General features: G+C 41.7%; 1 protein-coding gene across 1 annotated transcript in view; it reads left to right on the forward strand.

Moving 5' to 3' along the window:
* The window catches only part of ccdc88b (coiled-coil domain containing 88B), a gene marked incomplete at its 5' end in the record, with an annotated part of 241,720 nt that overhangs the window by 104,985 nt on the left and 124,157 nt on the right, over window positions 1-12,578 (forward strand). Inside the window, 2 exons of the mRNA XM_084332063.1 lie at window positions 6-42; window positions 4,089-4,170. Of these exons, the coding sequence (XP_084188189.1) occupies window positions 6-42; window positions 4,089-4,170 (119 nt within the window). The remainder of the gene's footprint in view (window positions 1-5; window positions 43-4,088; window positions 4,171-12,578) is intronic.

The following is a 12,578-nucleotide window of genomic DNA, read 5'->3' on the forward strand; positions in this document are numbered from 1 at the left end:
GGCAGACAGCAGGGCCAAGCTACGACGCCTCAAACAGCAACTGTGAGTGTGTGTGTGTGTACGTGTGTGTGTGTGTGTGGAGGGGGTGCATGTGTATATGTATGTATGTGTGTGTGTGTGTGTGTGTGTGTGTGTGTGTGTGTGTGTGTGTGTCTGTGTGTGCAAGCGTGTGTGAGTGAGAGAGAATGTAATTAATATTAATTGAAAGTGGGATTAAACAAATATGTATGCATAGCGGTACACATGCTCACACACAAAAAGTTATCTTACTCAAGTCTTAAAACGCGTAATACAAAATCTATGTAAAATGTAATGATGTCACTTCACGCTGTGTTATGAGTAAATAAATATTCATGATATTTAAAATCTTAGCTGTTGGGTCCATCCACTACAACCATCTACTACAACCGCTCATTTACATTTTACATTTTGTCATTTAGCTGACGCTTTTATCCAAAGCGACTTACAAGTTCTGTACGACAAGTCAGCAGGAAGGGTACAACTCTTACAACTGAGTAACAATGATCATCAAGCTACATCATCCACTACAACCATTCACTACAACCGCCCAGTACAACCGTCCACTACAACCATCCACTACAACCATTCACTACAACCGCCCAGTACAACCGTCCACTACAACCGCCCACTACAACCATTCACTACAACCGCCCACTACAACCATTCACTACAACCGCCCAGTACAACTGTCCACTACAACCGCCCACTACAACCATTCACTACAACCGCCCAGTACAACTGTCCACTACAACCGTCCACTACAACCGCCCACTACAACCATTCACTACAACCGCCCAGTACAACCGTCCACTACAACCGTCCACTACAACCATCCACTACAACCGCCCACTACAATTGTCCACTACAATCGTCCACTACAATCGTCCACTACAACCGCCCACTACAATTGTCCAGTAGCAGGTAAAACATAGGAAAAACATTATATTACTATTCTACTGTTTACAAGGTCCAGTATTAAGACACCAAATTAGTGTTTTGTTGTTATATTCCTCATATATCAACACATAGCAACCATTGTTTTGCACATAACTATTGTCTCTTCCATTGCCATGTACAAAACAATGGTTGCTATATTACAGGCAGAGCAGGGGTCCCCAAACTTTTTCCTGTGAGGGCCACATAACTTTTCCCTTCTCTGGTGGGGGCCGGGGTCAGTTTGTAGTGTGACGATCGCAGGGGTGCCTAAACGTAAACATTTATTGTTTTCTAGAAAGCCACACATAACCAAATATTAATAACCCTTTCCGGGATCTTCACAGAAAAAAAAGTCAGGAAATAAATAATAACACTATTAGTGAAATAAATAACACTATTTATGAAATAAATATACAGTACCTACAGACCACCTAGCTCTAGCTCTGTACTATTTAAAAGAACAGTGCAGGACACACTCAAAGGTTATCGCACCTCAGAGATGGCAGTGGACATGTATGACAGGACAAAGGCCATATGTAATGGCCTTGGGATTGAGGAGCATACTACCAGCCAAAGGAGGAAGCAGAAAAGAATGGACGAGTATGTAGTTGAGTCATCTTGTGGCACAAGCTCAGACCTCAGCTCAGGAGATCAGCTGAGACAGAGACTGTTCTATCCAGTCCTCAACAGAATGCTGCAAGAGCTTGAGAGCAGGTTCTCATGAGTTGGATAACAACTTATGAGAGGCATACAGGCATGTTATCCAGCCTCAGACCAGTTTCTCTCAGTGGAATTGCTGCAACCCCTCGCCACACATTACAATATCCAACTACTGCCAGAGAAGAACACAGTTGCAAAGTGTTTCCTGACCAGGACGCGTCAACATTTTAGGCAACCAACTTGTGTTCAGCGTTTCTCTGATTGGCCACGTGAGCAGCACGAGACAGTGGCAGTGCAGAAATAGGCTGCATTCTATTGCCATGCTCTGCGACAAACTCTAACCTTAACCAACTCCGAAACAATGCCTAAACTTAACCCTAACCTTAACCAACTCCGAAACAATGCCTAAACTTAACCCTAACCTTAACCAACTCAAAACAATGCCTAAACTTAACCCTAACCATAACCAACTCCGAAACAATGCCTAAACTTAACCCTAACCTTAACCAACTCCGAAACAATGCCTAAACTTAACCCTAACCTTAACCAACTCCGAAACAATGCCTAAACTTAACCCTAACCTTAACCAACTCCAAAACAATGCCTAAACTTAACCGGCGAAAGAATGCACGTTAAAAAAAAATAAAAATGAAGGGATTCGAACTTGTCACCAACGCATCGCAGGTTCCACAGCAAGGCGGCGAACGAGTTGAGCTAACCGTCGATGTTAAAAGAGGCGGGATTACGGCTGCATAATGCCGTGTGCCGCTCCGCTCTGCCGCTGCCGCGGGGGCGTGGCTAGGCGCAAGTTGGTTGCCTAAAATGTTTAAGCGACCAGGACAGGCAGAGATGCAGTTCCTACTATCCAAAGTGTCTTTTCCCTCCTGGATGATAATAATAATAATAATAATAATAATAATAATAATAATAATAATAATAATAATAATAATAATAATAATAATAATAATAATAATAATAATAATAATAATAATAATAATAATAATAATAATAATAATAATAATAATAATAATAATAATTATTATTATTATTAAATTATTAATTATTAATAAATTTTTTATTTATAAGGCGCCTTTCAGGACACAAAAAAAGTCCACAAATCGGTGAATGAAAAAATTATAGGATCAAATGAAAACTACTACTTACTAAAAATGGATGTTTAAAAGTACTAAAAACCAACAAAAAATATCAGACACTAACAAACATTCATGCCATCTTAAAAAAAAAAAAAACGTAATTTAATTTTTTTTTAAAGCTCCAGGGCTCTAGGGGGCCGGGCCAAATGTGGAGGCGGGCCGCATCCGGCCCGTGGCCCGTAGTTTGGGGACCACTGCTCTAGAGTCTACAACATTCTGGCCCTGAATAGAAATTCCATTTGGTCTACAGGTTAAGTTCAGAATTCCAACCAGTAATGTTGTTTCTCAGCAACAATCCATGCTGTGCTTCATACTGGATACCTGCAGCTATGGCTAGTTAGCCACAAAACTAAGCAGTTGCTGATTAAGTGGCCCCATTACAGTCGTTTTGTGTCTAACTAAGGAGCTGGGTGTCCAGTATGAAGCACAGCAGGGACTGTACTGAGAACGGTCTAAACCCTTCCTTCAATAACATCATCGATCATCGACATTTGCAACTCATCAATATTCAAGTCATGTTCTTTGGCCCGTGGTCACTTGCATACAATTAAATGTAATCCTTGGCTCGCAGCATCAAAATGATACACATGGTCTAGTCCAGTGGCTCTCAAACCTTTTAATGTCAAGGGCCCCCAAATTGATATGTAATAGGTCAGGGACCCCATTTGATGGACCCCCAAGATGTTTGTTGTTAGATGGGATTTAGTCCAGAATTCCACATGCTATTAGGGGCGGGAATCACTAGAGGCTCACGATAAGATACTAGAGTCAAGGTATTGTAATATCACAATATTGCAATACATTTATTATCTATTTTCAACTGCAAATGATGTCCCCAATGGAAAAATCTGCAATATAAATTCATACAGTATACATCATCTGTTTTATCTAATAAGATAACATTTTCAGTAATTTATTGGATATGATTGCATAAGCAATTTCTATTTTATTTTAATTAAACATTTTCTATAGTTTTTATATTGATATTGGCACACAGTAAATTTCGCAGAGTAAATTTTACTCAAACTGAGTACATTTTACTCAAACTGAGTTACTCAGTTTGAGTAAAATTTACTCTGCGAAATTTACTGTGCATCAGTGTAACAATATAATATGTATCGGCACACAAAATATGGTGATATATTGCTGTTTAGATTTTCCTCCACCCCTACTGTCTATAATGTACATAGGTAGAGATAATAAAACATCTGATGATCAAAATATTCCTTCATTGTGTTTCCTTACGTCTAGTGAATACATTTGTAGTCAAATGGTAATATCTATTTAGTAATATCTATGTCTGATATCATTTTCAAGGGGAGACAAAGGTGATCAGCTATTGGATTACAAACAGGAAGTTCAAACCATGGAGGAGCAGCTCAAGAAACTGCAGAAGGAGGTTGTCATCACACACATACACATACACACACACACATACACACACACACACACACACACACACACACACACACACACACACACACACACACACACACACACACACACACACACACACACACACACACACACACACACACACACACACACACACACACACACACACACACACACACACACACACACACACACACAGTACAAAGTACAAAACAAATACAATTCTTAACACAAGCTAAATACAGTAATCACCAGTGCAGTAAGCACATGGTCTTACAGTAACAAGATAACAACATCTGAAGTCTATGATGCAATTTTGTGACGAACCTTGAAGAAGTAATTCAAATTAACTCATTGACCGCCGGGGATTAGACGGGTCCCGTTCTAGCACTGCCACGCTTTAAGAGTGCGTCACCTTGTTTGTAGAGCTATAACTATATTCTATATTATAGCTATGGATACAATACTATGGCCCATTTGACATCACCTATCTATCGTTCAATATGTGAAAAAGAATAAATGTTTTTATCCATACGTTCCCGTGTTATACCGCTGTGAATATAAGTATAGTTATAGCGTGGTCTGGGGTAATAGCCTTATACGTCACTTCTACTATAAATGTTGCCGTTTCTTGCTTGTACATGCTACTATTCCCAGATCAAATCTATATCATAGGTATTATGTTTCATCATGAATGCATGAAAGGGGGGGGGGGGGGGTAGTTTTTTGATGCTTTGATCGTCACCAACAGCATACGTTGTGTAGTAACGTTACACACATGTTGCGATTGAAGTGAAGACATAGTTGGATCAACGCAGGATTGATATCATATAGCCCTTACCTTCACTAGGATGTACCCCAAAAAGAATATTCCAATTATCTGATCGCGAGTCCCAGTATTGGTGTCGATCGTGTCACCAACATAATCCACCACACATCATGCATCGGGAGCATTTGACGCTTCTCAATCCGATCGTTATAACCGCTCCATTCGCCCGACAAAGAAAAGTGCCCCCGGAGACATTTGGCTGTTGCACAGGCCAAGATACAAGGTTACAAAGGGTGCTCGATACGGCATCTAGCTGGATGCGGCCGGTATTACACTTTGGCGATCTCAGACTCATTCCCTATGGTAACACTGAGGTCCCCGGATGAATAATGAATAAAAATATCGGAAAAAAGGAAAAACTATCAAATAACGTATATATACGTGGTTGGCGTTCAAAGGATGGTGCCCAATAACGTATAGAAACGTTGTTGGCGGGGAATGAGTTAACCATAAACAACTATCTACAATTCAGATGTTAAACCAGGGGTGGGCAACTTTGTATATGGTGAGGGCCACAACATGTCCACAATCAATCTGGGGGGCCGCATTGTTTATCGGCAGTCCGGCCAGTAGTACCCCATCACTCAAATAGCCCTAATAGTCACAAGGTATATAAACAATTATAATTTGTTGTAACTTTGTTTTTATTCCATTTCAAATGCATTTAGTAATGCAATTTCAACTTTATGAATTTATAAACAGCTGAATTTAAAAGTATTTCTGTGTAACCCCAAATATATACAAAAATGATCAATTATAATTAAGGCTTCTAATAAAATAAATGTATGAACTTAAAGCCCACTGCTCAACAAACACAAAGCAGCATTCCTGCTGCATTTCACTACAACAGTAAATCAAAAGTGCAATAATAAATGATTTTGTTAAATGTATAAACTTTTATCCTGCTACTAAACAAAACATTATAACACTGAAATGCATGTTATGGATATGAAGCACTCAGGAATGTTTTGTTTAGTAGCAGGATAAAAGTGTATACATTTAACAAAATCATTTATTATTGCACTTTTGATTTACTGTTGTAGTGAAATGCAGCAGGAATGCTGCTTTGTGTTTATTATTAGTTATTAGTGTTATCTGAACACTACAAAAGTAAACGAGTAAAGTGCAAGTAAAGTAAAGTGCAATACTACATGCCTCCCATTGACCCTTTATCAAACTGGCATGACATTCACCCTCGCCCCACAGTGGGTCAATAATGGTTATTATTTTTTTTTATCCACTTTTTCTCCCATTTTTCTATATTTTCTCCCATCCCAATTTCGTATCATCCAATTCAACCCTCCCCTGTCACGAACGCTGTTTCTTGCCTCCCACAAGCCGGCTGCAATGTGGACTAAGTCATACATAGCACAAGTCCCCTCCGGTACTTGAGGTAACAGCAGTCGCATCTTTTCACCTGCGCAGCTCGATCTCTCAGTGTCGAGGAGTAACGCGTGGGAGGCTCACGCTGCCCCCGACACTTCCTGATTCTACTGCGCAGGCGCACCAACCGACTTGTAGGAGTCGCTTGTTCACAACGTTCGATCCCCACCCTTCAGTTTTCCCTCCCCGTAATACGGCCAATGTGTATTACTGCGGACGACCAGCTAAACTGAAAACAATGTGGAGAGCTGGATTCGAACACGCAAATCCTAGCGTCTCCACACTGGTGGCGAGTGCCTTGCCCACTGCACCACCTAGCCGCCCTCAATAATGGTTATTATAATAATAATAATAATAATAATAATAATAATAATAATAATAATAATAATAATAATAATAATAATAATAATAATAATAATAATAATAATAATAATAATAATGGTCCCCTCTCTACACCTCTCCATCATCCCCCCCCCCCTCTCTACATCTCTTCATCATCTCTTCCCCCCTCTCTACACCTCTTCATCATCTCCTTCCCCCCCTCTACACCTCTTCATCATCTCCTCCTCCCCCCTGTCTTTAATGAGACACTTGTGGTCTCTCCATTTGGCGCACAATAGCAGGAATGTCAACTTCAATGTTTGTGCATGCAATCTGCATCAGATGAAATAATGTTTCATCCGACAGCCTGTTTCTCTCCTTTGACTTGATGTGCTTCATGTTTGAGAAATTGCTCTCACATATGTATGTTCTCCCAAACATACTGGCCATAGAGAGGGCAAAGTCCCTGAGGAGTGGGAAGCGGGGCTCAGGTAGCAGTTTCCAAAACGAAATTCCCCTCTCATTTCTCTTTGCTTGAAAAAAAGGATCTGACTGTAGCTCGCACAGTTCAAGCTGCAACGGTGGGGGCTGCTCTGACACCGTAGCGGTGAGGGGGCCGGCAAACAGCGCTATCCGTGACTGCATGCCGTTGAAATCTTCAAACCGATCATTGAATTGCATTTGCAGTGTTTCAATGTCGCTCCTGTACTTTCCGACGGCTCAGCCATCGGATTTCTGTGTGTAGCTGCAAGTCGCCATAATCAGTGTCCATCTCTTCTAAAAAGGAGACAAACTTTCTATGATTTAGTGACCTGTTGCCTCCACGAATTAGATTGGTAACCTTGGTAACCAAATCCATAACATGGCTGTAGTAGTCAAGCTTCTTGGCACAGAGAGCCTCCTATATCAGATAAAAAAAAAGAAAAACGATTTAACGACTCTCGCATATAATTTGACTACACTCGACTCGCATTGGTCATTATAGTGACCCACAATAGATGGAAATTATGTTAGCGAACTTACCTGATGTATAATGCAGTGAAGCATTGGACACTCAACGCCACTCTGCCTTAGAAGCCCGGCGAATCCTGTGCGTTTTCCTTTCATTGCCGGTGCTCCATCGGTAACAACAGCCGACAGTTTATCAAAACCCCCATATGCTGCACGCGTTTCAACAGCGTTTCATATGTCCACACTAGGGCTGACCCCTATTAGTCAAATAGTCGACTAATCGATCGAAAGGAGCCATAGTCGACTGCCAACTCTTCTTAGTCGAATACAAAAAAAAAAAAAAGTATATATACTTTTTTTATTTTTATTTTTTATATTGGCCTGGGGCCGCATGGGACGTCGGTGAGGGCCGCATGCTGCCCGCGGGCCGCCAGTTGCCCCTCCCTGTGTTAAACCATTAACCATAAACAACTATCAACAATTCAGATGTTAATCCATTAAACATAAACAACTATCAACAATTCAGTGGTTAATCCATTAACCAGACACAACTATCCCTACTTATAGAGCATGGCATAGATAGCCCCCATGACAGTCCCAAAACATTAATATGCAAAAAAGGCAACAATATAATAATAATAATAATAATAATAATAATAATAATAATAATAATAATAATAATAATAATAATAATAATAATAATAATAATAATAATAATAATAATAATAATAATAATAATACAAGTTAAATCACTGCATGGTTTTGCCCTAAAACTGCATATAATTAGGCATGGCTGCAAAGGCCAGTTAGGATACCTTATGTATACTGCACCTGTGTTTACTGTATACTTTACTTACTTTAGTATATATTTAGATTCTAGTGTTATTGACCATATCTATTGTAATGTATAATATAACTGATAGGGCATACAGGCCCTCATCTGCACCTTTGATTATACTGCCTACCCGCTCATATGCTTATATTCAGAGTTCATTCTATTGTTTACACTGCCTACGTTTGACCTTTTTACTGTACTATAATTGTATTGCCTGTATTTATGTCTTCTACTATGAAGGATACGGCTGGCTTTTGTTGTGATTATAAAAAGTTAATTGCGTATGTAAATACCTTTTCTAAACAGTTTCGTTTTTAAGGCAAAGTTGTGCGTTTGTTGGGAAACAGAGAACACAGTCTGCCCATGTGCAGAGCTGAACAACGACATGCATGATATCACAGGCACAGCATTCACTACAAGTGAACAGCACAAGGAAAGCATGCGTGCTAGAATTGAACAGGATCAAAAAGACATCAAGTAGCTTGAAAGCTACCTACAAAATCGGAACCCATGAATTTCAAGCATGAATTGTGTGCACACCCTCCTGCATTGTTTGACAACATGGGGTTGATGAGAAAAGCAAACAAACCAGCACTTGCAGATGCTATGTGGGCTCACCTGATGAGAATTGACCTTCACATGATGTTCAGTATGTTCTAGACGGAGGCTCTCTCATGCAAAGGTTACTATGGCATCGTGGAATGACCTATGGTGCCATTGGCAAATATGTACATATAATATGTACAGAATAAATATGGTCAATCAACTGTGATTGTATTTGATGGATATGAAGGCAGGGCATCTACGGACAGCACCCATCAACGTTGCAGGAAAGACACATGGAGCCAACAATCAATTTTACATAAGATATGGTCTGTAAATCACAGAAGGATTTTTTTTGGCAAATAAAGCCAACAAACAAAGGATGATAAATCTCATGGGGAGGAAGCTTGAGGAAGAGGGCTTCAGAGTTGTCCATAGTGATGGAGATGCCAACCTGTTGATAGTGCAGACAGCAGTGCAGGCGGCAAGAAGTAAGAACACAAGACACTGTTGTTGGTGAAGATACAGTACAGACTTTCAGAAGCATGCAGCTGTTTTCAGCAATGAAGACAAAATAAACAAAGAGGGGAATTGAAGAAGCTGGCCAGGCTGCAGTTCTGACTATCTACAACAGTGGAAAAGAATATAACATTGATCGCCTTCGTCACGGACACATTTGTCAAAAGGTTGCAACAAGTTCAAACTTTGTGCACTTCAAGTGCTCTCCCCTACAGCATCTGCCACAAAGTACCACCGTTTCAGAGTGTATCCTACTTGCAAGTACAAGACTGCTAGGTCGGGCAGGAATGAGTCCAGCTGATTGGGGCTGGCATCTGGTAGATGGAAGACTCATTCCAATAGAAACTGACCTTCCTCCAGCACCAACAACTCTCCTAAATGTCATCAGATGTAACTGCAAAACAGATTGCACCAGAGCAAACTGCAGCTGTAGAAAGCATAGACTAGTAATCTGTACTCAACCTGAAATTAGAGGCTACATGGAAGGGGTCATTTAAGTCAAAGATGTGCATGTAAATGAGATAATAAATGTAAAATGAGATAATGAAAAGCACCATTGTTTATTGTATATGTCACACTGATGGACAAACTGTATTTTTTGTATGATAACTAGTATACTTACATGAGATCTTTTTTTATATATATTTAGAGATTCATCAACCGTATCCTTGTATTTCTTGACCATTAAAATGTGGAAATAGACACAAAATGTGCAATTCTAAGTCTATTTGAACTGAAGTCAAGATATGGGCAAAATGAATATTGGCTGCCATTTTGAAAAAACTTCATTTTGATCATACTTCCACCATCTACATTTTCCTAGATTTTAATATGGTGTTTAGAGCCTCAACATAAACATACAAAAATATATATATAATCTGTTGCAATTAGTCCTAGGTCAAACCCTATTTTGCCTGGACTATATGGATTTTTGCTGCATCACAGAGTCACCTATACCCAGGGCTAGATCCACAAAGAATGGATTGCACGGTGCTAATTGCACCCTTACTTACAATTCATTATGAATTGAAAATGGGGGACCCTGATGTAAACAAGACGAAAGTCTTTCTCTGGTCTGCATCCCCTTAACAATTGTGTGTATTGAGCCATACTGTATTGTACCCATTCTGCAATCTGTTAATACAATTTTCATTCAATCAATCACTGCGCAACTTCTTCAAGAAGTTCCAGTCTGGTTTCCGTTCTGGCCACAGCACCGAAACTGCCCTGGGCAGGGTCACCAACGACCTGCTGATGACGGCTGACGCTGGCTCTCCTTCCCTCCTCATCCTCCTTGAATCTCACTGCAGCTTTCGACACCGTCAACCATGACATCCTCCTCCACCATCTTCACTCCACCATCGGACTCTCAGCCCTTGGCTGGTTCAGATCATACCTCACCGGGGCAACAGAGTACGTCTCCTTGGGAGAGGCAAGGTCGGATACCCACTATGTCACCTGTGGTGTCCCTCAAGGATCAGTCCTCGGCCCCACCCTGTTCATACTTTACATACTCTATCATTAGCCGGCATGGAATATCATTCCACTGCTACGCTGATGACACCCAACTCTACTTCAAGATCAACCCTACCCATCTGCAGTCCTGCCATCATCCACATTGACCACCTGCTTGGAGGAGACAAAAGTGTGGATGAAGCACAACTTCCTGCAATTAAACAGTTCCAAAACCGAAGCCATTCTCGTTGGCACCCCACAGCAGGTCCGCTCATCCACCATCACCACCATCACCTTTTCCGGCCAGGACATCACCCTCTCACCAACAGTCATTAACCTAGGTGTTAAAATGGACCCTCACCTGACCTTTGAGCCAACTGTACAAAAACATCTTCTACCACCTTAGGAACATCGCCAAACTTCGCCCCACACTCACTCTGTCCGACTCCGAAAAGCTTGTCCACGCCTTTGTCTCCTCCAGGCTGGATCACTGCAACGCACTTCTCTTCGGGTTCCCTAGCAAGAACATCCAAGAGCTCCAATACATTCAGAATAGCGCTGCTAGGATCCTGATGAGAGTGCGGAAATACAACCACATCACACCCATCCTCAAGTCCCTTCACTGGCTCACTGTCTCACTCAGGGTTAAGTATAAAGTCTCCCTAAGTATAAAGTATAAAGTTTTACCTCCACACCAAACCCTCTGCTCCCATCCCTCCCCCCTCCCTCACTGCCTGCCTCCAGGACATAAAACATGGATGACCACCAACTTTCTCCAACTCAACAGAATTAATAGTTGTAGCTTCCCCAGCCCTCTTCCAAAAGATCGACCGCCTTGTTCTCTCCGTGGATGGCTACTCCATCTGCCCCTCCACGGAGGTAAGGAACCTGGGCATAATACTGCACTCAACCCTCTCATTTCACCCACATGTCAAGTCTGTCACCAGGTCCGCCTTTTTCCACCTCAGAACCATTTCCCGCCTCCGCCCCTCACTCTCCGACACCTCAGCGGAAACACTGATTCATGCCTTCATCACTTCCCGCCTCGACTACTGTAACGGAATTCTTCTTGGTGCCTCCAAGAAGGTTCTGGATCGTTTTGGACAGTACGTCCAAAACTCAGCTGCGAGGGTCCTCACACGCACCAAACCCTGGCAGCACATCACCCCTACCCTGCAAAAACTCCACTGGCTCCCCATCAACCACCGAATCCCCTACAAGATCCTCCTCACCTACAAATCCCTGCACGGGGTTTGGCCCCTTCCTACCTGACCGACCTACTCCACCCCTACACTCCAGCACGAGGCCTCCGCTCCTCCAACTCTGACCTCCTCACCATCCCCTGCACCAGGCATTCCACACTGAGAGACTGAGCTTTCTCTGTAGCTGCCCCCAGGCTGTGGAACTCCCTCTCCCCCTCCATCCGAGGCTCCGACACCATCAATCACTTCAAAACCTGTGACGTTTTGGGCTTTTGCTCTCACCTGGGAGCAAAAGTCCTGGCGTTACCCTGGCGTATTTCACGCTTTCCTCTATCCTAATGTCTTGATTGCTCTGATTGACGCCTGCTGTGTAT

This window comes from Notolepis coatsorum (assembly GCF_963971535.1).
Source record: "Notolepis coatsorum genome assembly, chromosome: 16".
Lineage (NCBI taxonomy): Eukaryota > Metazoa > Chordata > Actinopteri > Aulopiformes > Paralepididae > Notolepis > Notolepis coatsorum.